General features: G+C 45.4%; 1 protein-coding gene across 1 annotated transcript in view; it reads left to right on the top strand.

Annotated features, from left to right (window-relative positions):
* LOC144153502 (uncharacterized) overlaps positions 1 to 25464 on the top strand; it is a 78788-nt gene that overhangs the window by 17910 nt on the left and 35414 nt on the right. Inside the window, exons 4-7 of the mRNA XM_077685138.1 lie at positions 2065 to 2266; positions 12427 to 12536; positions 15411 to 15613; positions 20353 to 20521. Of these exons, the coding sequence (XP_077541264.1) occupies positions 2065 to 2266; positions 12427 to 12536; positions 15411 to 15613; positions 20353 to 20521 (684 nt within the window). The remainder of the gene's footprint in view (positions 1 to 2064; positions 2267 to 12426; positions 12537 to 15410; positions 15614 to 20352; positions 20522 to 25464) is intronic.

Genomic DNA, 25464 nt, shown 5'->3' with positions numbered 1-25464 from the left:
CGAGTAATTAGATTAGGTGTTCCCAAAGTTACCCAGCCAAAAATCTCTGCTGCACACCCTTAAGATAACTGGATTGATTTTGAGGTTTAACGCGGTGGCGCTTCACAGGCGATGAGACGCGCCGTACGGGAGGGCTCCGGATTAATTTTGACCACATGGGGAGCGTTAACATGCGTCTAAATCTCGAACACATCGGCATTTTTTTTTCTTTTCGCCTTCATCATAAGCCCTTCAGATAACTTAAAAACTTGCTCAAAAGATTTATCCCTCTTTCGTGGTCTTGGCGTTCTTGGACCACTGGAACTGCGTCATTACAGCGCTAAAGCTGCTATTGGCCGCCGGCCTTCCTTCAGTTGCATCAATGAACGCATTCGATTGCCACTTTAAAAAGACGGCCGCAATATCAAAGCAGCAACAAAAGGCCATTTTGCTGCGATGAGCAAATCACCCAGTACCGCTCTGTGTTGGCATACCTATAGCTTTCTCAGTGCTTCCAGGCGTGAAGGGAAGAGTGAAAGCGTTTATTGAAGAATATAAACTTAATCCGCCGAAAGAAAACAGCCCTCTAAAGCAATGAGCTCGTTTCTATGCACGCACGTAGCGCATAAAGATTTGAATGAAAGTGACGGCCCTTAGGTCCCAAAGCGGCGCGTGTACAAGTAAAGTGTTGCAGAGACCTTTTAAGAGGGCTTAGGGGCATTAGGGTTAGCCGCCAGAGGAGGGTTTGTTATTACGCTTTGACATTATTACCGTGCGGCGAACATGAAGACGGGGACATTGTAAGGTCGCCCGTTAAGTTTTTGTACCCTTGTTAGTTTAAGCCATTTGTTCTTGTATTGTTCTACTCATGGGCTCGGCTATTTTACCTGTCATTTTTATTTGCGTTTTTATTGAATATTTCGTTTTGACTGGTTCTTATTTGTTCGCTGCTTTGCAAAATTTCAAGTGTAGCTATATATTTGTAGGAGGAAGGAAATCAGGCAGTCCTGTGTACACAGACAACTCATCCGGCGAAAACCGATGAGCGTATTCGACAAAACACGATGGAAAGTCGTTAAAATTAATGTAAGAGCGTACGGCTAGATTAATCAAGCAGCGAGGTAGCATGGGATGGCGACTGCTGCCGGGAGAGCAGCGTTAACGTGGCAATGCCAAATGACGGCGGCACGTTACTTCAAAATGGGCAAGCCATGAATCATACGTACCTACTGACTACTTCGAAGGAACAAGCAGCTTACGATAAGCGGAAGCGAAGGCAGAAACGGGTGCAAAAGAAAATATCACAACCACGAAACATGTAATAAAAAATAAAATCTAACCATAACGAGTACCACACGACACAACGCAGGCCTCCCGTTACAGCTTCGCTGGTTAACCACCTGTACGGAGTGTACATGGGTGCAACTTTTAAAGCAAAGCTTTATTGCTTTCGTCCTGCGGTTTCCCGGATGATAAGCAAGTTAGCCTTTTGACCAGAAACACACCCCCAGAACACACCCCTCGAAGCGCATCGCGTGATTCGCAGGGCCTGCTGTCAACGCTGCGCACAAGGCCCCGTTTTAAGTCGTTCTGCTCCCGTAGCGGCAGCGGCCGCGACGGGAGCGGCAGCTCAGCCGCTCCCGACAGACTGGCATGCGAGAAAACCCGCAACCTCCATCGCATGCGCCGCTGGGTCGTAGCGGGCTATGTGACTCATCTTGCACCACGTTTTCCGTGGAAAAAGAACGCCGCGTTCGCCGAGAATGAAAGCGAGGCCGAGCCTCCTCCTGTGAGTGTTGCACAGGACCGAAGGGTTTTGAGCCTCGGTCGGCAAAACGAGCTGCATCAAAGTTTAACCAAGCGAATCCAAGTCTCACTCAGACTAAGTCGAGCTTTTGCTTTGCATATCCAAGGTTATCTGAGCTAAGCATCAACCATTTTTTATCTTTCATTCTTTGACCTGTGTCTGGAACACACGATGAATGCTGCTTACCCACCGACCCACAACGCTGACTTCATAAGAGGTATGCATACCCTCGAAAATGCTCCAGGAATCACATTTTCAGGCTCCTCGTTCTCTTTCAGCTGGACGCCAGAAAAGGTCTTACGCGTTCGGACCTCCTGACAATGATTGAGCGCTACGCAGCAGGCTTCCAGAAGCTTGGCATTAAGCCGTTCGACCATGTCTGCGTTCACCTCCGGAACAGCGTAGACTGCTTGGTGGTCGTCTTCGGCATCATCTTCGCCGGAGCCACTGTTGTCCTATCCAACGCCAGGAATAACCGCGGTAAGGACCATCCATTCGTCAACGTGCAGTAACGGACGAATGAAATGCGAGAATGGAAATATGAACCGAAACACGCAAACTTAAAAGATACCATTCGTTGAGGTCCAATAATGACGCGCTGTTGGTATATTTGGAAAGCCACATTTTTTGACTTGGTTACTGTGACTAATCCGCGCATCATTTCGACCTTCACAGAAAAAATCACACTGTTTGCGTGTTCTGAATTATATTTTTGTGTTAGCGTTCCATTTATTAATGACTGTACTTGCTCATCGAAGTTGCCTCTATTAGGGTTGCCTAAGAAAACTGTTTTTAAGGATCTACCCCTCAGCCGATCGCGGGAAATATTTATCAACAAAGTACTTGCCAACACGGCCACTACACCTCATATCCATAAATGGCAGATACATATTGACCGGAAGAAGGGCGTTGGCACCGCTGCCCCCTGCACATGCACCTTTTGTCACACTGTGTCTGAAGCAAACATAGACCATCTTGTTCTGCACTGCTCCGCTTTTCATTTTCACAGACTGAACCATATTGTTTTTCGAAATTGAGATATAGAAACATTACGTAGAGACATTCTCGAACATCCCCAACACCTGGTGACCTTATCCCAGTTTGGCGTTGCCAGTGGCCTGGCGAGCCTGATTTAGTGTGCGTCTACCTCCCTCCATATTCCCCCTCTTTCCCCCTCCAGCTACCTTCGGTCCTCCCCTTCCTAATAAAAGAATTTATCATCATCATTCCTGCTCCCTGCAACTCCCATTGCCCCCCCCCCTGCCAACAAAGCTTTCCTCTTTCCAGTAAGGAACCTTAATAGTGCAAGTATTGACGCACAGATAGCATATGAGCGAGCTTACTTGTTTTAACCATTCTTTGTGGAGTAAATGCACTGCCATTAAATTTGTATAGCCTGAATATTTTATAGTTTAGTCTGAATGGTATAGTATAATGTAGTATATTGTAGTAGCATATTGTATAGCCTTAAAATTGGTATAGTCTTCAAATCCGCTGCCACAGCATTTTTAGGGGGGTATGCCAGAATGCCAATAAATGCTTTCAGTGTTTATTTTATGTCTGCAAGCACAGCGAAAGCTAACGTTATCCGCAGTGTATCTGCGTGGTTTTCTCCCTTAAGTAACTGTTGTGTACAGAGGTCGGCGAACTCACTCATGAGTCCACTCACTCCGACTCATTTGGACTCAAACTCACGCATGAGTTTGAGTTTGAGTGAGCGCGAGGCTAATGTGGCATGGTGAGTTTGAGCTTGAGTGAGTTTGAGCCGCGTGATCCCGACTCAGTTTGAGTCCGATTGAGTTTGAGTAGGCCTGAGACCTAGTGAATTCTGAGTCAATTTTGAGTTCTGAGTACATTTTGAGTTTGAGTACATTCTGAGTTCTGAGTACATTTTGAGTTTGAGTCCATTTTGAGTTCTGAGTACATTTTGAGTTTGAGTCCATTTTGAGTTCTGAGTGCATTTTGAGTTTGAGTCCATTTTGAGTTCTGAGTACACTTTAACTTTGAGTCCATTTTGAGTTCTGAGTACATTTTGAGTTTGAGTCCATTTTGAGTTCTGAGTACAATTTCAGTTTGAGTCCATTTTGAGTTCTGAGTATATTTTGAGTTCTGAGTCCATTTTGAGTTTGAGTCCATTTTGAGTTTGAGTCCATTTTGAGTTATGAGTACATGTTGAGTTTGAGTCCATTTTGAATTCTTAGTACACTGAGTTTGAGTACATTTTGAGTTTGATTACATATTGAGTTTGAGTCCATTTTGAGTTCTTAGTACACTTTAAGTTTGAGTCCATTTTGAGTTCTGAGTACATTTTGAGTTTGAGTCCATTTTGAGTTCTGAGTACAATTTGAGTTTGAGTCCATTTTGAGTTCTGAGTATATTTTGAGTTCTGAGTACATTTTGAGTTTGAGTCTATTTTGAGTTTGAGTCCATTTTGAGTTCTGAGTACATGTTGAGTTTGAGTCCATTTTGAATTCTGAGTACACTTTGAGTTTGAGTACATTTTGAGTTTGATTACATATTGAGTTTTGAGTACATTTTGAGTTCTGAGTACATCGGAGTTTTGAGTCCATTTTGAGTTTGAGTACATATGAATAGCCTAGCAGGCAGCTATGGTTGGCTGTTAAGTTTCATGCGTCACTGCGAGCTCGGAATTCAGGTTCCCTGCGGGTATGGCACCAATCGCGATCTGCATGATCGGTTGGGAGGGAGGGGGTGTCTGATTTTTTTAGTTTCTTGTTGAATTTTCATGGCCATAAGCACTTGCTGTATACCTAATTTTCGCGGCTGGGCGCGTGAGTGATAATCGACTGGTGAGGTCATAAAAAAGGGTTGTCTTAACTTTTCCTCCTGACGGATCCACTAAGAGCGTGGGAAAGGGTGGTGGGAAAGCACATGGCGGCGCTGGCGTGCTGGTTGTTCGCCTGCTACTGTTAATGGCTTCATATACTAGGGGTCACAAAGGAAGAGGTGAGAGCCGGGGGGAAATGGGGGCGGGGGCTGTCCTTTCTGCTGTTTCAAATGAATTAGCTGAAATGACTGGGCAGCGCCCCTTAAACAGAATAATGACCACTTTAGATTGGGTGAAAAGTGAAACTGATGAGACTACGGCATGCAAGGTATCAAATGAAAGGTGCGGATTAACGGAATCAAGCGGTGTAAATAAAAAAGTGCTACCTGATTGTAGTCATCAGGCAGTCATAATGAGTCATAGATTGGGTTAAAATTCAAAATAATGCTGCGAGGGCATGTGGAGAATCAAATTCAAGGTCTCGATGTGGGGAATCATACGGGACGAAAATGAGTTATGGATATATCATGACGTAGTCATGGTGAGTCAGAGATTCGGCTAAAATTCAAGTTCATGACGCTAGGGCATGTGGCGTATCAAATAAATGTCTCGATGGGGGTAATCACGTGCTTCCTGATTATTAACATGACATAGTCAAAATGGGTCATAAATTAGGTTAAACTTCACAATGATGCCACTGGGTGTCCGGGGCATCAAATTGAAGGTTCCGATAAGGGAAATCACGTGAGAAAAAATGTGGTAGGGCTATATCATGAGATAGTCTTGGTTAGTCATTGATTGATTTAATTTCAAGATGATTCTGCTAGGATGTGATGGGTATCAAATTATGGTCTTGATAAGCGGAATCACGTGGGAGAAATACAAAAATGCTTCCTGGTTATAACCATTAGATTGTCATGGCGAATCTTATATTGGAGTAAAATTCGAAGTGACCCCGCTAGGGCGTGTAGGGTATCAAATTTACGGTCTTGACGGGGGGAATCACGTGGTACAAATAAAAAAACGCTTCGTAGTTCGAATCATAAGATAGTCATTATGAGTCATAGATTGGGTTAAATTCAAGGTGAGGCCGCTGAAGCATGTGGGGCGTCAAATTGAAGGTTCCAGTTACTGGAATCACGTCGGACACTTAAATAATGCGTCCTGGTTACAGTCATGAGAGTCATGGTTAGTTTGACTGTTATGGATTCCATATGGCCCTGCTAGGGTGTGTGGGGTATCAAATTAAAAGGTCTCGTCGAGGGGGATCACGAGGGACAAATATATAAATGCTTTCTGGTTATAATTATGAGGATATCGCAAAAGGTATATAGCAAAAGGTACACACTCACACTCACACTCACACTGACATGTTCACTCACTCACTCACTCACACTCACTCACTCACTCACACTCACACTCTCACTCACACTAACACTCGCACACTCATTCAAACTCACACTCACACTCTCACTCCACTCACACTCACACTCACACTCTCACTCTCACTCACACTCACATTCTCACTTACACTCTCACTTACACTCACACTCTCACACTCACACTCTCACTCACACTCTCACTCACCCTCTCACTCACGCTATCACTCTCCCTCTCACTCTCACTCTCACTCAACCCTCACTTTCACACTCAAACTCAAAATCACACTCTCACACTCACACTCACACTGACATACTCACTCTCACACTCCCACACTCATTCAAACTCACACTCACACTCACCCTCTCACTCCACTCACACACACACTCTCACTCACACTCACACTCTCACTTACACTCACAGTCACACTCTCACACTCACACTCTCACTCACACTCTCACTCACACTATCACTCACGCTATCACTCTCACTCTCACACTCTCACTCTCACTCAACCCTCACTCTTACTCTCACTCTCACTCAACCCTCACTCTTACTCATACTCTCACTCACACTATCACTCTCACTCACGCTCTCACTCTCACTCTCACACTCACGCTCTCACTCTCACTCTCACACTCTCACTCTCACTCATACTCTCACTCTCACACTCTCACTCACACTCTCACTCACACCCACACTCGCACTCGCACTCTCACTCACACTCTCACTCACACTCACACTCTCACTCACACTCGCACTCTCACTCTCACACTCACTCACACTCAACTCACACTCTCACTCACACTCTCACACTCTCACTCACACTCTCACTCACACTCTCACTCTGACTCACACTCGCACTCTCACTCACACTCACTCTCACTCACACTCTCACTCTCACTCTCACTCACACTCTCACTCACACTCACACTCTCACACACACTCACACTCCACTCACACTCTCACGCTCACTCACACTCTCACTTACACTCTCACTCTCACACTCCCACTCCCACTCTCACTCACACTCTCACTCTTACTCTCACTCACACTCTCACTCACACTCACACACTCACACTCACTCTACTCACACCCTCACTCACACTCACACTCTCACTCACACTCTCACTCACACTCTCACTCACACTCTCACTCACACTCGCACTCTCACTCTCAGTCACACTCACACTCACACTCACACACACTCTCACTCTCAGTCACACTCACACCTTCACTCACACTCCACTCTCACTCTCACTCAACTCACACTGTCACTCACACTCTCACTCACACTCGCACTCTCACTCACACTCACTCTCACTCAACTCACACTCTCACTCACACTCTCACTCCCACTCTCACTCTCACTCACACTCGCACTCTCACTCACACTCACTCTCATTCACACTCTCACTCTCACTCACACTCACACTCACACTCTCACACTCACACTCCACTCACACTCTCACGCTCACTCACACTCTCACTTACACTCTCACTGTCACACTCCCACTCTTACTCACACTCTCACTCTTACTCTCACTCACACTCTCACTCACACTCACTCTCACACTCACACTCTCACACACTCACTCTACTCACACTCTCACTCACACTCACACTCACACTCGGACTCTCACTCACACTCGCACTCACACTCGCACTCTCACTCGCACTCTCCCTCTCACTCTCAGTCACACTCACACTCACACTCACACACACTCTCACTCTCGGTCACACTCACACTCTTACTCACACTCCACTCCACTCTCACTCTCACTCAACTCACACTTTCACTCTCACACTCAACTCACACTCTCACTCACACTCTCACTCACACTCGCACTCTCACTCACACTCACTCACACTCAACTCGCACTCTCACTCACACTCTCACTCCCACTCTCACTCTCACTCACACTCGCACTCTCACTCACACTCACTCTCATTCACACTCTCACTCTCACTCACACTCACACTCACACTCTCACACTCACACTCCACTCACACTCTCACGCTCACTCACACTCTCACTTACACTCTCACTGTCACACTCCCACTCTTACTCACACTCTCACTCTTACTCTCACTCACACTCTCACTCACACTCACTCTCACACTCACACTCTCACACACTCACTCTACTCACACTCTCACTCACACTCACACTCACACTCGGACTCTCACTCACACTCGCACTCACACTCGCACTCTCACTCGCACTCTCACTCTCACTCTCAGTCACACTCACACTCACACTCACACACACTCTCACTCTCGGTCACACTCACACTCTTACTCACACTCCACTCCACTCTCACTCTCACTCAACTCACACTCTCACTCTAACACTCAACTCACACTCTCACTCACACTCTCACTCGCACTCTCACTCACACTCACTCTCAGAGAGAGAGAGAAACACTATTTATGGCCAGCAGGGAGTGGGAGGTCGGGATGCGCAGAGCCTCCACATCCCACCCACGTTCACGACGTCTGCGGGACTAGGCCCCGCCGGCCTCGGCGTGAGCGGTGCGCGAAAGGTACTCGGGAGTTCGCTCACCATCACACTCACTCACACTCACACTCTCACTCCACTCACACTCTCACACACACTGTCACTCTCAGTCACACTCACACTCTCACTCACACTCCACTCTCACGCTCACTCAACTCACACTCTTACTCACACTCTCACTCACACTCGCACTCTCACTCACACTCACTCACACTCAACTCAGACTCTCACTTACTCTCACACTCTCACTCACACTCTCACTCTCACTCTCACTCACACTCGCACTCTCACTCACACTCACTCTCATTCACACTCTCACTCTCACTCACACTCACACTCACACTCTCACACACTCACACTCACACTCCACTCACACTCTCACGCTCACTCGCACTCTCACTCTCATTCTTACTCTCACTCTTACTATCACTCACACTCAACTCACACTCTCACTCACACTCTCTCTCACACTCTCACTCACACTCACACTCTCACTCACACTCTCACTCGTACTCTCACTCACACTCTCGCACTCACTCTCACACTTACTCTCACTCTCTCACTGTCTCAATTTCTGTGAGGCCATTTGAGTTCTGAATTCATTTTGAGGTCTCAGCCCATTTTGAGTTCTGAGTTCATTTTGAGTTTTGAGTACATTTTGAGTTTTGAGTACATTTTGAGTTCGAGTACATTTTGAGTTTCAGTACACTTTGAGTTTGAGTACATTTTGAGTTTTGAGTAGATTTTGAGTTTTGAGTCCATATTGAGTTTGAGTACATTTTGAGTATGAGTACATTTTGAGTTTTGATTACATTTTGAGTTTGAGTACATTTTGAGTTCTGAGTACATTTTGAGTGTTGAGTCCGAGTGAGTTCTGAGTTTTGCGCTCAATGTGAGTTTGAGTTTGAGTGAGCGCAGATGTGCTGCTCAGCGTTGAGTCTGAGTTTGAGTGAGTGGTGATTCGAAAAAAAATTGTGAGTGAGTTTGAGTGATCCGCGCCAACTTTGCCGAGGTATGGTTCTGTAAGGAGACGGCCTTGTACGTTTTTGTCGTTTAGTCGGCGTTGGACGTCGCTGAGCGAAAACCGGTCGCTAATACGCACCGTACAAAGCCTCCAGGCCCCTAAAAGAGCGGGCCGTAGCGTGACACAGCATGAATTGTTGAGGAAGCCAATGAATCATTATGGGCAAGCGAAATAAACGAAGTAAAAGCGAAATAAAAAGGAGTACGTGGGGAAGGAGAGCAACCAACCTCATTTAGAAAAGAAGGCAAAAAAAAACATTGAATAAAATAAATGCGAATTAGGGTGTACTAATTGAAAAGGGTGTACTAATCATATTCGAGTGACATCAAAATAAAATAAACTGAAGGTGGAATAACCAGAGGAAATTATGTCTCGGGGGAAATAGTATAATAATGTAAATCGAGTGAGATAAAAGTAAAATAAAGTGAACTTGCAATAATCAGAGAAACGTACGGCAAAAGTTTGAGTTAAACTAACAAATTGCGTTGAACGAAACATATCAAATGTGTATCACATTAAATAAGACTGAGCAATTGAAGTGGATCACCTGAGATATAAGGTGGGTATTATGCGTCTGTAGTGTAAGACGCAGCGAATGGAACAGAATGATAAGCGAATAAGGCTGATACTGTGTGCTCTAAAGGACGAATTATCAAATATTGGCAGGAATAAGCTAATTTGGCGAACTAGGTAAACTGGGCAATCAGCGTGAAAAATATGGATGCCAAAAGGACTTTGTATAGGGGTGACTGTAAAAGGGGCGGTGCAACAATCCGGCCGGAAAAAAAGATATATCGATGGTGGTCGTGAATCTTAAAAAAAAGAGAACTTGAAACACGAGAAATCCTGCGTCTGTCCTGAAAAAGCCACAATAACAATTTACAAGTCGGGTTCATTAGAAAGGCTGGTTTATCTCGATTAGAATGTTATGAATTGTACTGCAAACTTCGAAAAAGTCATGGAAGTGGTAAAGAAACAAATGCAGCAGTGGCCACTCGCTAGCCACGTTCCTGCAACTTTCTATGACCTTAGAGAATTTGGATTGTACGTTTGGCGGCCGCGGGCGCCAGTCACCGCCAAGGAACACGATACGGTGATTGTCGCAGAGTCTCGAGTTCCAACTGGTTTCACACGAATGTTAAAGGGACCCTACAACACTATTTGTGCAGTGCAAGTAAACCTGCGCAACGTTTAGATTACACTACCAAGCATCCCTGAGCCAATTATTATACGTGTCCGTGAAGCGGTAAGAGCGCGAATTGCTGTGAAAGACGCGGAAAAAGTAACCGCGCTCTCTTTAATTCTCTCATTATGCACCCCTGGCATGGCCTAAATGACGGCATTTCAGCCATGGCTGTCGTATTGGCTGTCGCTGGTAAACTTGACGGCTTATTTCTTGCATTTCCTGTTCGTCGGCGCTGTGTACCCACCTCTTCTAAGTGTGAACCTGTACGTAGAGTTTTGGGGGTTCTGTTGTGTTTTGAGCGCACGAGCAGTTTGACTGACGAGCTAAACATTTCCTTTTCAACGAGACAATACGACAACAAACGTTTATTGCTTCAAAAACTCCCTACCAGCCTGAGCGCTTGCTTGCGAGCAGGCAGCCGTGCCTGCTTTCTCGCGCCACCAGACCGGAAATAGACCCCTCCACGTTGCGGAGAACAGGAGAAGACTCGCTGGCATGCATTATATCGAAGGCCGCCGAAGCGAACGCCCCGAGGCGTCCGTCCCCCTTACCGGGAGAAAGCGCGCCGCTTTCATCGCGTTGTCCGCGGTCGAGTTCAGAGGGGACAGTTATGCGCGCTTTCTCATCACGCGTAGTTTTTTGTGATATTGAACGGATTTTCATAATTCGTGCGGGAGGAGATTTCTGGGACAAAAGACTTTACTCCAAAATACTTTCCGATCCGAGTAGTCGATGGTAAGTGTTACAGGGTCCCTGTAAGGTGTAGTTAACATACTGAAAATTGTTTTTATTCGTGGCCCACATTACGTCGCTCCAGCTCAAACACGTCACTGTAGCACAAAATTGGAAATTTTTTCAATATTCCTTGCATCATTTTGGTTGAAAATTATCTTTAGAAGATGTAATGGGGTTAAGATCGGCCCTAAAGCCTCGTTCTTCGAAATTACACAAAGTTGTATTTTATCTTCATGGAACCTTTTATGACCCGTCACTGAAGCTTCCGGCTTCAAATTATCTTGGGAATGACTAAGAGCAGCTACAATTTTTGTTATCTTGCTTCTGTTTATGGCCGTTATATGTTTTATGGAAAGACACTGAATAGCGGCAATTTTGCTGTGGCGATGGTACAAGCCACCATAAGAAAGCTCTCGCTTTGCACAATTGCAAAGCAATAATATTTCGCGCTAGTTATTACGTGGCATGTTCTGGGTAGAACAATGCTCGCTTCAATGTTTTGGGGCAAGTCTGGACCGGACGGCCGGATGGACCGTGTTTACAGCGCTTCAATGGTTGAAAAACGCGTGGTAAACTATTTCAGGGGCACTTTATTTAATTCGTTTCTTGCGTAAGCTTCTTGACGCAATTTCTTGACCATTTAATGCCAAGGAATATATGTACTCTTTTTTTTATCTATGTCGTTACTTGGGTGCGTTAGCCGAAGTTCCTCTTTTGTGTAAAGGCAGGCGTAAAATCAACCGGCCTACCTTGTTGCGTTCAATGTTTGGTAACCAAAAACAAACACGAAACGATGTCCTTCCACAGGCTACTTAATTTTTTGTCAGGTGTTGTTATTCAGCCTAAAAAAGAGGACATTATATACTCATCACAAATTGTGCGCGCAACAACATTGCATTCCATAGGTCAGGTTACATTGAACGCTGTGCATTGCCGCAGCCAAGGCAATTTTATTTCGGGCACTGTAGGATAAATCAGGCTCATGCGGCACTGCGCTGTTTTGCAGACGAACTCGTTTACCGGATGCGAGACGGCGAAGCAGCGTACGTCATCACGGATATGAAAAATGCACAGAAAGTTCGAGATGCTTGCGACGTATTAAAGCTTCCGGAGGAGGTAAGAAGGTGAGGGTAAGACCCGTAACGCGAAGTGTGAATAGTGGATATGTTTTTTTTTAATAGACGTTTTTTTTTTAATTCTAGATTGTACATTTCACTAACAGGGGTGATGAAAATAACAGTAGGTATTTCAAAGCTTGTATACTGCGAACGACTGCATTCGATAGGATAATGAGCTACACATTCCTTGCAAATCGTGATTCAAACAGTTACCTGCTTTGTTCAAATCTCCGAAAGTTATGAGTTATCGGCATGTAAGAATGTATTTAAACCCACTAGCGCGTTTTTATGGCGGAGAGCGCCATAAAGGGTGCGCTAGTTGGTTTAAATACGTTCTTACCTAAAAGGTGCCCTGTTCTGCAGTTTATACCATCCATATATGTGATGCTATAAAGCGACAGCATCCCATATAAAGCTTCGCGATACAGCGCGTTGTATTACTTGATGGCGCTGGGTAAATGTTTTCACTGTATAGAGCTGTGGATTTTGTGGGACGTTACACAATTAAGGTTTCTTTAGGTCACCAACTACTGCCCTGACGTAAGGGAAGCACGTAGGTCGGAGTGTAATATCGATAGTATCCATACTCGTCATGACCTTTGCGCCATGCCCACGGGCAGCCATCTAACAGCTGCAGTGAATACAGCACATACACAACTGGAGCCATCATCATCTCAATCATCACCAACGTATCTACGCCCACTGCAGGGCAAAGGCCTCTCCCATTAATCTCCAATTATCCCGGTACTGAGCTAGCTGCGAAAAATGTATCCCCGCAAACTTCTTGATCTCATCTGCCAAAGATCTCATCATCTCAAAAGAGAAACTTTCTGCCGCCCCCTGCAACGCTTGCCTTGTCTAGGGATCCACTCTGTTACCCTTAATGACCAACGGTTATCTTGCCTTCGCAGTACGTGCCCTGCCCACGTCCAGTATTCTTCTTAATTTTTACTAATATGTCCTCAACACGCGTTTGTTCCCTGACCCACTCCGCTCTCTTCTTGTCCCTTAATGTTACACCTATCATCTTCCGATCCATTGCTAGCTAAGTCGTCCTCAAATTAAGTTGAACCCTCTTAGTGAGCCTCCAAGCTTCTGCCCCGTAGGTGAGTACCAGTAAGATGCCGCTATTATACACTTTCTTCTCCAGGGACAATGGTAGGCCGCCATTAATTATCTGAGAATGTCTGCCGTATGCACTCCACCCCATTCTTATCCTTATAATTATCTCTGCCACAAGGTTGGGATCCGGGGTCGCCACTTGGCCTAAGTAGATATTATCGCTTACCCCTTCCACTGCCTCGCCACCTATCTCAAACTGCTGTGCTGTCCCGAGGTTATTGATCATTACTTTAGTTTTCTGCATATTAATTTTCAGGCCCACGGTTCTACTCTGTTCGCCCAGTGCGGAAAGCATGCTTTGCAATTCGTCCCCCGAGTTACTTAGCAAGGCAGCGTCATCAGCAAATCTGAGGTTACTGTTATATTCTCATTAACCCTTACTCCCACCTGCTCCCAATCCAATGTTCTGACGACTTCTTGTAAACATGCTTTGAGTAAAATTAGAGAGATTGTGTGTGCTTGCCTGACGCCCTTCCTTATAGGTATTCTACTGCTCTTCTTATGGAGGATGATGGTAGCTGTGGACCTATTTTAAATATCCTCTAGTATTCTTACATAATGCTCGTCTACACCCTAGTGTCACCACCAAACTGGAGTAATGAGAGATAAATGGCTCCGTGAAGACGGTGAAGCTTTGCAGAAAAAAAAACGCCGGGGGAAGAAAAGAGATCAGCGGGAATACCAGTTCAAGATGGACATAGACAGACAAGGTTTACCCTTTGTAAATAAACGCAACTACTTGCAATATTCTTTCTGCCGTGACGATATATATGACTTCATGGCCCGTCCTCGTCAACAGTATCTGCCCTAACAGTTGTAAAGTTTAAAAGCAGTTGTGAAGTTTGAAAGTTTTTTTTTGTATACATTTTCACCTCTCTCCACGCTAAGGTTATGCCATGCTTTCATCTTATCTTCTGTCCAGGCTAAGTATACGCCAGAAACACGTTATCCCTTCTCTCTCTCACCGAGAGATAATTCTTCCTTTATTAAAGAACGTTGCGTATGGATTTTGGTCACAATGTTTGCGGAGCAAGTGTTGTGCGGAGAATTTGACAGAGATGTATTAGTCAGACGTTTGTGCTCACTGACGGCACAGTTAATGCGGCGAAAGGGCAGTACATTCCGGATGATGTAAAATTACAACTGGAATTGAGGTTTTACGACTAGGCAAAAATAATCATCGTGGAGGGAAACTGGCACTGTAATAGTGCGAGTGGAACTACGTTCTTATCACGTGGGAAGAAGTGTGAAGTCAGCGTAATCAGTAGCGCTTAAGAACACCAATACATACCATTTTATTGTCACCTGACGAAGATACACTTTGGGTATACCATGCATTAGGTACATTGCTTAGTTGGGGACGTCTGCGAAATAAAATTTATGTTGTGCTAGCTGTTGTACTTGTAAGCCATCATTTTGCGAGGGCGGCTGTTCTGCAGTTTACACCAGCCAGATGTACGAATCGACGGCTTTTATTAACACAGTTCCCACGCACCACACTGAAGTTGCCAATTAAAAAACATGGTGGCTTAAGTTGAAAACCACCCTCTTTTGCTCAAGTTATCAGCTGTTTTTCTCAGGAGGTTAGTAAACACTTTGAAGCATTTTATATGCACAGCGAAGTGATCAGCGGTTCAATACGTTTACGCATTGCAAGGGAAAATAGTAATAAGGCATTAGTTTATCCCCCTGTTTATCTTGCTCTTAAACTGTGGAGGGTAGGACAGCGTCCTGTGTTTCTGTTGCACAGAAGCGGCTCGCTCTGAGTGATGCACCTGGCTTCACTTCGATTGCTGGCTTCGAAGTCCTGGACGAAGAGGCGTTCGTCGAGTTGCCCATAAGCGATCCTAGGAACAGGATAGCAGCGATCGTCTACACGTCGGGCACAACGGGTCCTCCGAAGGGCATTGAGGTCACGCACTACTCATTTGTCGCCAACCTGTTTCAGAACAGGTGAGTCTGAGCAGTACATAATTGCAGGCATAATTTATAGAGCATACGCAGCTTTACTGACGTAAGCAGCAACTGCTAGCGAATTTTTTGATAAAAACGTTTCTGCATAAGAAGATATTTTAAACACGATAGTGTTTCTTTGGCTGCCTAAACGCAGAAATTTTAAATGCAGAGCATTTCTTTAACTCACGATGTCACCCGGTGTTGTCGGCGTTGGCGTGCCTCGGCGTCCGCAACAGCCGTTCCAGGTGCGCCCTCTCCCCCACTCCTCCTCGCCTGCTCTCCGCTGCTCCTCGCGTGTTCTCTGCGTGCTCGGATCGCGTTCAGCAACAGGTGGGGCGCGCATGCGTCGTAGTTTGGCGCGGGAGCAACAACAGTTGTGGCGTGATCGTGACGTAGTCGTGACGTGGTCGTGGCGCGGTCGTGCCGTGATGAGGCGGTTCTCGGAGTTCGCTCTCGCTGTCAATTTATTTCGAACCAAATAAAATATTCATACTCACCTGCTAATAAATGATGTCACGTGACCACTTAATTACGACTCCTCATTAATTACAATAATAATTATAACAACAACAACAACAACAATAACAACCAACAGCAACAACTGCAACAACATTAACGTAACGCAACCTACTTAACGTCGTGCGCCCCCCCAAAAATCTCTGCATTTGACCGTGCCCCTCGCGAGGGGGGTGTTTTTTTTTGGTGACTTGCGCATGCTGGCAGCCGTCCGCCGAGGCACGGACTTTACTTTTTTGGCCCATAGCACGCACCTACTTATAATGGCACTTGATAAGAAGGGAACAGGATGTACACTCGCTACATCAGCAAGCAAAACGAACCAGGATTCATTTTACTCAACATTATCGACAAAAATGTCGTCATCGTCACCAATTGCTCAGCATGGCACTGAAGTCTGAATTTGAGCTTAATTTTGTTTTTAATGCCCGGCCGCGCCCGGATCTGTTATCGGTGTCCCATGCGAAGCGCATGTTCCATTCTTTTTTATCTGTCTGCCTGTCTGTGTCTGTTACTCGATACGACCACCCGGTCAAAGTGAAACAGACACTGAGCAATAGTCTTATATACCTACAGCCAAATCCGAACGTCTAAGACCAGTGTTAATGTTCATACTTATCAACACTGTTGAACAAGAACAAGACATTACGCAAATATTAGGCAGGAAATGCATACATGAGTGATATTCGCAGTGTTCCTTTATTAAACAACTCACCGATGCTTGGTTTTTGCGATAGCAAATAAAATACCATACCAACTGCAGAAAACCGCCGCGTGCGGTCGCCCGCGCTACCTGGCGGCATTTAAAAAAAGACAAACGGCGACAGCAATGGTAGGTTCCACTAGATAGGCTCCACGTTCAGCTTGGAAGGCTCGTAGAGTAGGGCAACCTAGTTCTATAAACGTTGTATAGTAGGGTGCCTCGATTCACGCCCGTCTCTGCCGTACCGCAGCGCCGGCATCGAGGAACCCGAATTTGAGCAGTGGAACGCGGTACTTTTAAATTGACTTCAGCAAACTTCTAGCGTTTTATCAATGAAGGAACGAGACGGAAGAGCAGCATGATAGGTGAGCGGGAAGGAGAAGGGAGGCGTTTACATTCCAAGGGCGCCAGTCGACTATCCCCTTCCGTCGACATTTGCAACGAATCGAGCAAATACCGGGCCAAATGTTTCTAAGGGATGTTTTCCTGAAATACTACTGTCGACCACGTCATTTGCCAAGTATGGAATTTAAACGAGGTGTGACCGCTTCTGTCATGTACGCACCTTCCTATTATTCACAAAACAGTTTTCCGTAGTACATAGATTGAACGTTCAACATATTTCACTGTGCATACCATTTTAAAGTGGTCTGGCAAAAGCCGCTCCTTGATACCATTTTTTTCTCCATTCTAAGACGTCTTTATATTCTGCGATAAATGGATCCACTGCTTTTTGCCTAAGAAAAATGGTACCGGCCAGTTTAGCTTCTGCGGAAATGAACATTGCACTGTCGCCACTCGAAGTAATCATTGCTGCTTTTAAGAGAGTTATGGAGATCAGAGACGAAAACTAAATTATGTTGACGTAAAGCTGGATCCGTTTGCCAGAAAAAAAGATCGCAAGAACTCAAATTCAACTAAAAAAACTACCAGGATGCAAATTGGCTTCCAAAAAAATTACTGAAAGAACTGAGAGTTCACATCTCGTTTGCAAGTTGCCTGCTTGTAGACATTTGTTTTGAACATTTAGCAGGGATTTGTTTACTTTGACATGGAGTTCTTAGGGCTTTAAAATCGATAAAAGGAACGCATATGTGGATTATAAAGTGTAAGAGTAGGTCTACGAAATTTCCCGCTACTAGATCGACTCTAGGGTTCGCGACGCGGTGATTTGTATACGCTTGGTGAGCTACCCTGAACAAATAATTTCACGGAGGTCGAAGAGGCTGTCTTCGCATCAAGGTTTAAATCCCCGAGAACCACAACCCTCTTTTTGTAGCGTGAGCTACACTCGCCGAGGTTGAGCAGTTTCGCGTGGCATGCGCGAGGAGCAGTGACGTCACAGGGCGCACAGAACGTTGCTCGCTGCCCGGCGTCTCTCACACACCGCAGGCGCCCAGCGTCTTCGCCGACCTCCATTCCGCACCTGGCAGCCCGGTCCACTTGAGTATCAGGCGAAGGGTGGTCGGGTGTAGAACCGATGTCTCGTGCGTCGCAGCAACACCGTCGTGCGCCTGTGGAGCTAGCTTAGCTCTGGGGCGATTGGTGACGTAGCGCCGGAGCCACTTGATAAATATGTCCCATAATGTGTATACCATTTGTGTGTGTAACTGAAGCAGCAGTAAGCGTGATAATCAAGCTAAGCCTAGACAACCAGGAAAGCTAAGAATAACCAGCTGAACCCAACCTCACGCTACGTATATCCTCGCATAGCCAAGCTAAGCCACTGCTCTTTTTTTTTTTTTTTTGCCAACGGGCCACTAACATCTAGGACAAAATCTGCACATCGCATTACTCAGTCAGGTACTTTGCGAAATTATTACCGCATGCACAGAAATTTCGTCTACCCCGCCGGATCGATGTCACCACATACAAAGCGCGCATTCGTCCACTCCTCAGTACTACTAGGGGACTGCTGAACCGGTGTCCACACGTCGCAACTTCGGCATGTTCATAGTATCCTCGTTTCGCTGCCTTAGCGGATCCTCCAACATATAATTCTTAAGTGCTCACACAGGTGCGCATGAAAGCCCTGCCACTCGTTTCCAACCCTTTCCTGAGCTGTGACAAACGCAGACGGCAAGGCATCCACTGCAGGACCAGACCATATTGGTGACCCGGGTAAAAACGGGTCGGAAAAAACATGACTTCCAGGGCTAGGGTCCCACTCCCACTATCCCTCTATCGAAAAAAGCCGTTCCATTGAGTGTAAAAGCTATCGGAAGTGCGAAGCAGTCACTCGCCATAATGGGCTGTAGCGCCGTTATCCGCGCACTGCTACCCCCAATTTAATTCAAATTTTCCGCTTTGGCAATGCTCGCGCGTCCTATTACTGAAACTGCAGCAGCGGGAGTTCTCTTCTTTTAAGTGCAGAGCACTTTAGGCGCTCGTCTTGTCGTCCAAGCTCGCACGATCGACCCAAGTATATAGAGCACCAAGGCGTTATCCACGGGTAACGCTGTTGTTCAAGGCGTACCCCAGAGGCTTCGAATTCCAAGCGGTTTATATAGTCATAAGCGTTCGAAACTCGTGAAACGCGCTTGTCGTACATATTCCAGTTGTATAGCGCTAAGAAAACTATGGGTAAACTTGAGGAAAAATATACGCAATTAACCGGCAGCGCCCTCGTTCCTTTAGTTAAGGACACCCGTTGGGTTAGTTTTTGCGGCAGGAAACGTGAAATGTGACAGTGCAACGCCAGAACGTGCGCAGAGGAAAGTACAAAAAGAACAGAACTCCCCCTGGCGCAGTTTCAGGCAGGGGGCACGCGAGCACTGCGAAGGCGGGAAATTTGAATTGCATGGGGTGGTAAGCAGTAAGCGGGTAGCGGCGGTACAGGCCATAATGGCAAATCACTGCTCTGCACTTCCGACAGATTTTACCTCCAGTGGAACGGCTTTGATTTTTGTGCTTGCCTTTCCTCACGCACGGGCCGGCGTTGCACTGCCACTTTGTTTTTGCTTACTATCGTAAAAACCAAACCAACCAGTGTTCCTGAGTAAATGAACACGGGCGTTGCCGGTTAATTACGGATATTTTGCCTCAAATGTACCTCCAGTTTTCTTTGCGGTAACGGGGCAATGTATGACAAGCACCAGCGGTTCACGATTTTCGAACGCTTATGACGGTATAAACCGCTTAGATTTCGAAGCATCTGGGTTACGCCGCGACGACAGCAGCTACGACGGAACACCGTGTGGCTCTACCTGGGTTCAGCGAGCGAGCTACGACGACAAGGCGAGCCCCTAAAGTGCGCTGCTCTTCATATAGTCTTTGGAGCACCGCTACGCTACCTAGTGTTGCCTAAAAGCACGTCGTTGTACCGCCGACGCACTCATTCGCTCTCAAAAACTGCGTCATGGCGATACTTCAGTCTAAAGATAAGAAAACGTGCCGCTTCTGCTGCTTTTTAGTCTATCTGTGGTAAATGGGTTCATAGGGCGTAGCGAAGAGCCGGAAAGATGACTTCTTAGCAGCGCTGTATAAAGTGTGATGATTGTCCGCTTTCACTTCCCAGAACCGTCTTGGCGTCGAATGAAGAGGAGGTGTACTTGGCGTGGAACCCCATCACGCACGTGTCTGGCTTCCTTTTCACAATGCTTGCAGCGTGCATCGGCTTCAAGTGCGTGGTTGTACCCAGTACGCTTACCTTCCACAAGTTTGAGGACATCTGCCACAAGCACAAGGTTTGTTGCCAGTAGCAGCAATATTACTTTGCCTATATGCTTACGTAATTTGACTGCGAACTTCGTTGTACGCCTCTCCTCATCCCTACGAATTTTGCCTCAGGGAAGGATGTTTACATTTCGTGACATGCTGACGTTACAGACATCATATTGTTATGTGTGAAAGGGCTGCGATAGGCGTGGCGTCTTGTTGTTAACCAGACCAATATTGTGAGCAGCGTTCAAATTGGGTGAATACGGACCCCGTGTTTTTACGAAATACAAAATATACTCACAAAAGTTGAGAATTGGCTATTCTTACGCAGCAATATAACTCCGCTTGCATTCATTCAAATCTTTATACCCATATTAAGATACCAGCAGACAGATGCGGTGGAATATTTTAGTGTTTTGCAGCCTTCATATGTTTTTTTCCGCGAATGACGTAACTTACACATTTAGAGCAATTACTTCCTTAACTGCGCCATATGCGTTTGAGTTCAAAAACATTATTGGTCCGTTTGGTACGTTTCTACATTTTTAGTTGATGTTTACATCGTTTTTATGCGGAAAGTTGTTTCCGTCTTCGTCTTGTAGGGAAGGTGTAGAAGATAGACGTCTTTGAATTCGTAGGCTCAATTTGAAAACTTTATTTCTATATTTCCACTTTTTATTTTTTGTTTAAAAATATCCTTCAAGAAATGATTTTGATGCACTGTGTTATAAGAAGAAATAAGTGCATTAGCTCGGCCAAATATGCGTTTTTATGCCGATGCAGGTTGTTACACCATCGGTCCATTACCACGGTCCAGTGATTCGTGTTTCCGTCATTCTTTTGCGGGCTTTTACAACGAAGCTTGTAATGTATAGATTGCCGCATATCGTATTCGTCAGAAAAATCGGGGAGAGATACATTTTTTTTACCGCAGAGCTAGAACTATTTATTTCCGCTTTGAAGAGGGCTCCCCGGGTGAGGATTTGGCTGGTGTTTTTTCCCGTCTAAGGACGCCCGCTTCACCGGTCGCCCTTTGTGCAGGCGCGGGGGAACGGCTGCAGGCGGGGCATGTGCGCCTAGCGAAGCTTCAGGCTGTCAGCGATGAAGTTTCCGTCGGGCTGGTTGGAGATTTTAGCCTGGGAATCTCACGGCCCGATGTGATCTGACTGCTGCGCTCTGTGATCGAGCGATTTGGCCGGCGTGTTAAACAGTAGGATGCCTACGATGAGGGGTGGAAACGAACAGCTATACAATTCTCCGCTTGAATAAAAAAATAGTCCTTCCAGAACTCATTCCGCTAGTTACAGAGAAAGTATGCTCAGTCATAAATTACAAACAAACTTATTTTGCTTCGAGCACTCTTTGGACTGGCATAGCTTTTCGGGTCATCCTGCTTGAAATGAGAGTGGAAGGGCAAGGGTTTTTCGCTCACTGTACCATTAAAAGCTTTTGCCCTAAACCTGCAGGAGCTTGATGTCGGCGAGTGGGTCGAACGTAGTGCAGAAAGAATAGCGCGAAAGACAGCTCAAAGGCACACAGTACAACAGACGGGCTGTAACTTCAAAGTAAAATTTATTCGAAGAAACAAATGTTTTTTTTTCTAAGTTTATTCACGGGAAACGTTATACTCACGAAAGAGGTTTAATAAGTTCTTCTTACGCGTTAATAAAATCGTCAAATCGGATCACCAATTTTTTTTTTTTTACGAAGGGCAAACTTTTATTTTCGCTAATTTCTTGTTGATTAATTTTATCACTGTAGATCTATTGAGTAGAATAGGAATGTAAGGCGACTATTCAGAACCAAAGGTTCAAATTATTTTGTTAGAAAGAATATTTTCGAATTCCCTACCCACGTCAGGATGCCTCGTTCACATAATACCAGAAATATTTCGCTGTTCCCACATTTGACATACCGTACGTCAGATCATTGAAACAATATGATTTTGTACCAGTCACAGAGCCGGGAGATTGTTAATCAAAACTCACTTTGTCCTGAGTAAAAGGTGCTACCAGTGCGCACGAATCAGTGTTGCGTGTCTGCTACTTTCTAGAGTACCCTCCGTAAAAGACTTGGTTCGCCACCTACCGCCTGTGTATAACCAATTCAGAGGAACCAAAACAGTGAAAAGTAAGAATATAAAAAAAGCCAATAGAAAAAGTTCAAAGGCACATAAACAGTCAAATAAATAAATACCGTATTTACTAGCATAATGACTGCCCTGGCGTAATGATCGAATCCCTTAAGTATGTCGTCAAAGTTCGATTTTTTTTATTTCCCGCGCAGTGAACGCAGCCTGAACTAGCCTCAGCAAATTTCGTATGTGACCCGCCGCGGTGGCTCAGTGGCTAAGGCGTTGCGCTGCTGAGCACGAGGTCGCGGTTTCTATTCCCGGCCGCGGCGGCCGCTTTTCTGATGGAGGCGAAAAGCAAAAATGCCCAGGTGTTCGAGATTTCGGCGCACGTTAAGGATCCCCAGGCAGTCAAAATTACTCCGGAGCCCTCCACTACGGCGCGCCTCATCGCCTGCGTGGCGTCGGTGCGTTAAACCCTGCAATCAATCAATCAAATTTTGTATGTGTGGAAAGTCTACCTGATGGTGGTCGTGCGTACCTCTGTTTCCTTCTCTTTCGAAGCGGACATGGCTTCGTCATTGCCGCACACTTTCCGATATTAGTGACATCGGCGACCATGCGTTCAATATTGACGAGGAATAAACTCTCGCTAAATGCAGATAATATACTCACAAGCCAAAGAAAAAACATTGGCCGCGTATCTGCTCCTTTTGTTGCAAAGGTCGACAAAAGACGATAGTCTTTATCGACTTTTGCCCAGTAAATGTTTCCCTTCGCCTTACCGTTCACCACTCACTTTGTTCCTCTTGCGTCGTGCTCCTCCCAAAGTAAAGACGTCAAACGTTTGCTTAAATAATTGTAAATTTACCGCGTTCCGCGGCTCTAGGCCGGGTGTCTCGATCCCAACGCTGCCGTACGGCGTAGACGGGGGTTAATCGAGGCGCCCTACCTCAACGTTTATAGAACCGCGTTTCCCTACCCCACGTGCGTAGCAAGAAGAACGTGGAACCTATCTAGTGGAACCTTTCGTAACTGTTGCCGGTTGATTTATTAAAATGGCGCCAGAAGCTATAGTGGCGCGAGCGACAGCAGGCGACGGCATTGTGAAGTTTTTTTTCTGCAGTTGATTAACTATTTAATTTCGCAAAAACCAAGCATGTATGATTTTTTATAAAGGAACACTGCTAATATCACTTCTGTATTAATCTGTTGTCTTATATTTGTGTAATGTATTGTTCTTCTTCAACAATGTTGACAAGTATGAACATTACACCGGGCTTAGATGGGTAGATTTAGCTGTGACTATATAAGACTATTGCGCAGGCATTGTTTTACTTTGGCCGGGTGGCTGAATCGAGTCACAGACAGACGGACAGACAGACAGCAGACAGACAAACATACAGACAGACCAAAAGTTCTGGGTTTAAGCAGCCCAAGAAAGACTATCGTATTTAAAACGCACTCAGGTTGCTGAGTCGGCCGCCATGTTTCTTTTGATGTCACACAGTGTAAGAATGGCAGGCACCTATTGCTTTAACGTATGCCTGTGAAGCCTGCAATGAAGTCCTGTTTTTAAAACTACACAGTGACACCCTTCCCGTAGTTACTTGGTTAGCAGAAAGAGGTATTTTTGTGCCGTGGACAACCGACTGCAGACTGTGCAACAAGCCGGAAACTATTAATCACGTCTTCATCGACTGTTGGGACCCAGTGTTCCACTGGGACGTCCTCCAACGTACGTTAAAGAAAGACTTACCCATAACGCCGCGTGGAATTCGGTTCCTACCTGAAAAAAATCAGGGCGGTGTGCCGTACGATTTGATCAAGCTCCTCAGCCTTCATAGTATATGGAGAACGAGAATGGCGGTGAGGAATGCGGATATAAATGCCCGTCCTGTCAGGGAAAACTTCATTGAAAGCGTACACTATATACGGGAAGTGTTTCGTGCTGAGGATGATGCCCCTGAGTGGTTACCTGTGCTTGGCGATTTAGTGTGTCTTAGAAAGTTTTAAAGCCACGTAGTCAGCCAAATAGTGTTGACGGATCATTACATGACATGATGTGTGATGTGCTGTAGAAATGTCAAAGCAGGCAAAAAAAAAAGTCGTCACCTCGCAGCAAACTTGCACCAGCGCGTTCGGTAATTCATGAATACACGGCATTTTGCGTCAAATTGCAAAGCAGCTGGTAAAGGTGTGCGGAGTTTTTATTATGTTTCTATTTATTATTTGTATTCTATCAATGAGAACTATCGCAAAAAACTTTACCCACAACTTGCTTGCGTTTTCTGCGCGCAGAAATGTTTTGCGAAAATTTACCCCGCGTAATGAACGCATTCCCAAATTTACATCAAATTTTGCGAGAAAAAAGTGCGTTCATTACTCGAGTAAGTACGGTAAAAGACTGAGTAAATAATGAATTAAACGCATGTGAAAGTTATGAAAACGAAGAGAGAGAACCGAAACCTCGGTGAGGAAAAGAACCAAATCAATACAGGTAAAAATCGGTACAAATAATTAGCAGAAACGAAAAAAAAGTATAGGAGAAATGAATATAAAAATAAATCGAGTAACACATAAAAGGAGAGAGAAATGAACAAAGCTTAGAAGAAAGGTTGCGGGGGAAAACAACTTTACTAACCACGCAGCTATATCCCCGAAGCGGCTGGACAAAATTGCGTCATTTAATTACGTTTCACTATTTATGAAGATATAACTGACGAATCAGAAGTATACAAAGAAACACATACCGCGTGCCTACCACGGCAAAAGAACGAATTATAACCAGGACATCCCCACTCCACCGACGAAGTAGACCTAAAATAATGTGACCTTGAACTCACACGTGCGGAGGGCAGAGTTACACCCTAACGTAGTCTGAAGGGAAGAAAAACC

Source organism: Haemaphysalis longicornis, unplaced genomic scaffold, assembly GCF_048455015.1.
Source record: "Haemaphysalis longicornis isolate Haplotype H1 unplaced genomic scaffold, Haemaphysalis longicornis Haplotype H1 scaffold_9, whole genome shotgun sequence".
Lineage (NCBI taxonomy): Eukaryota > Metazoa > Arthropoda > Arachnida > Ixodida > Ixodidae > Haemaphysalis > Haemaphysalis longicornis.
The sequence above is the reverse complement of the archived record's forward strand: the minus strand, read 5'-3'. Positions and strand labels throughout refer to the sequence as shown.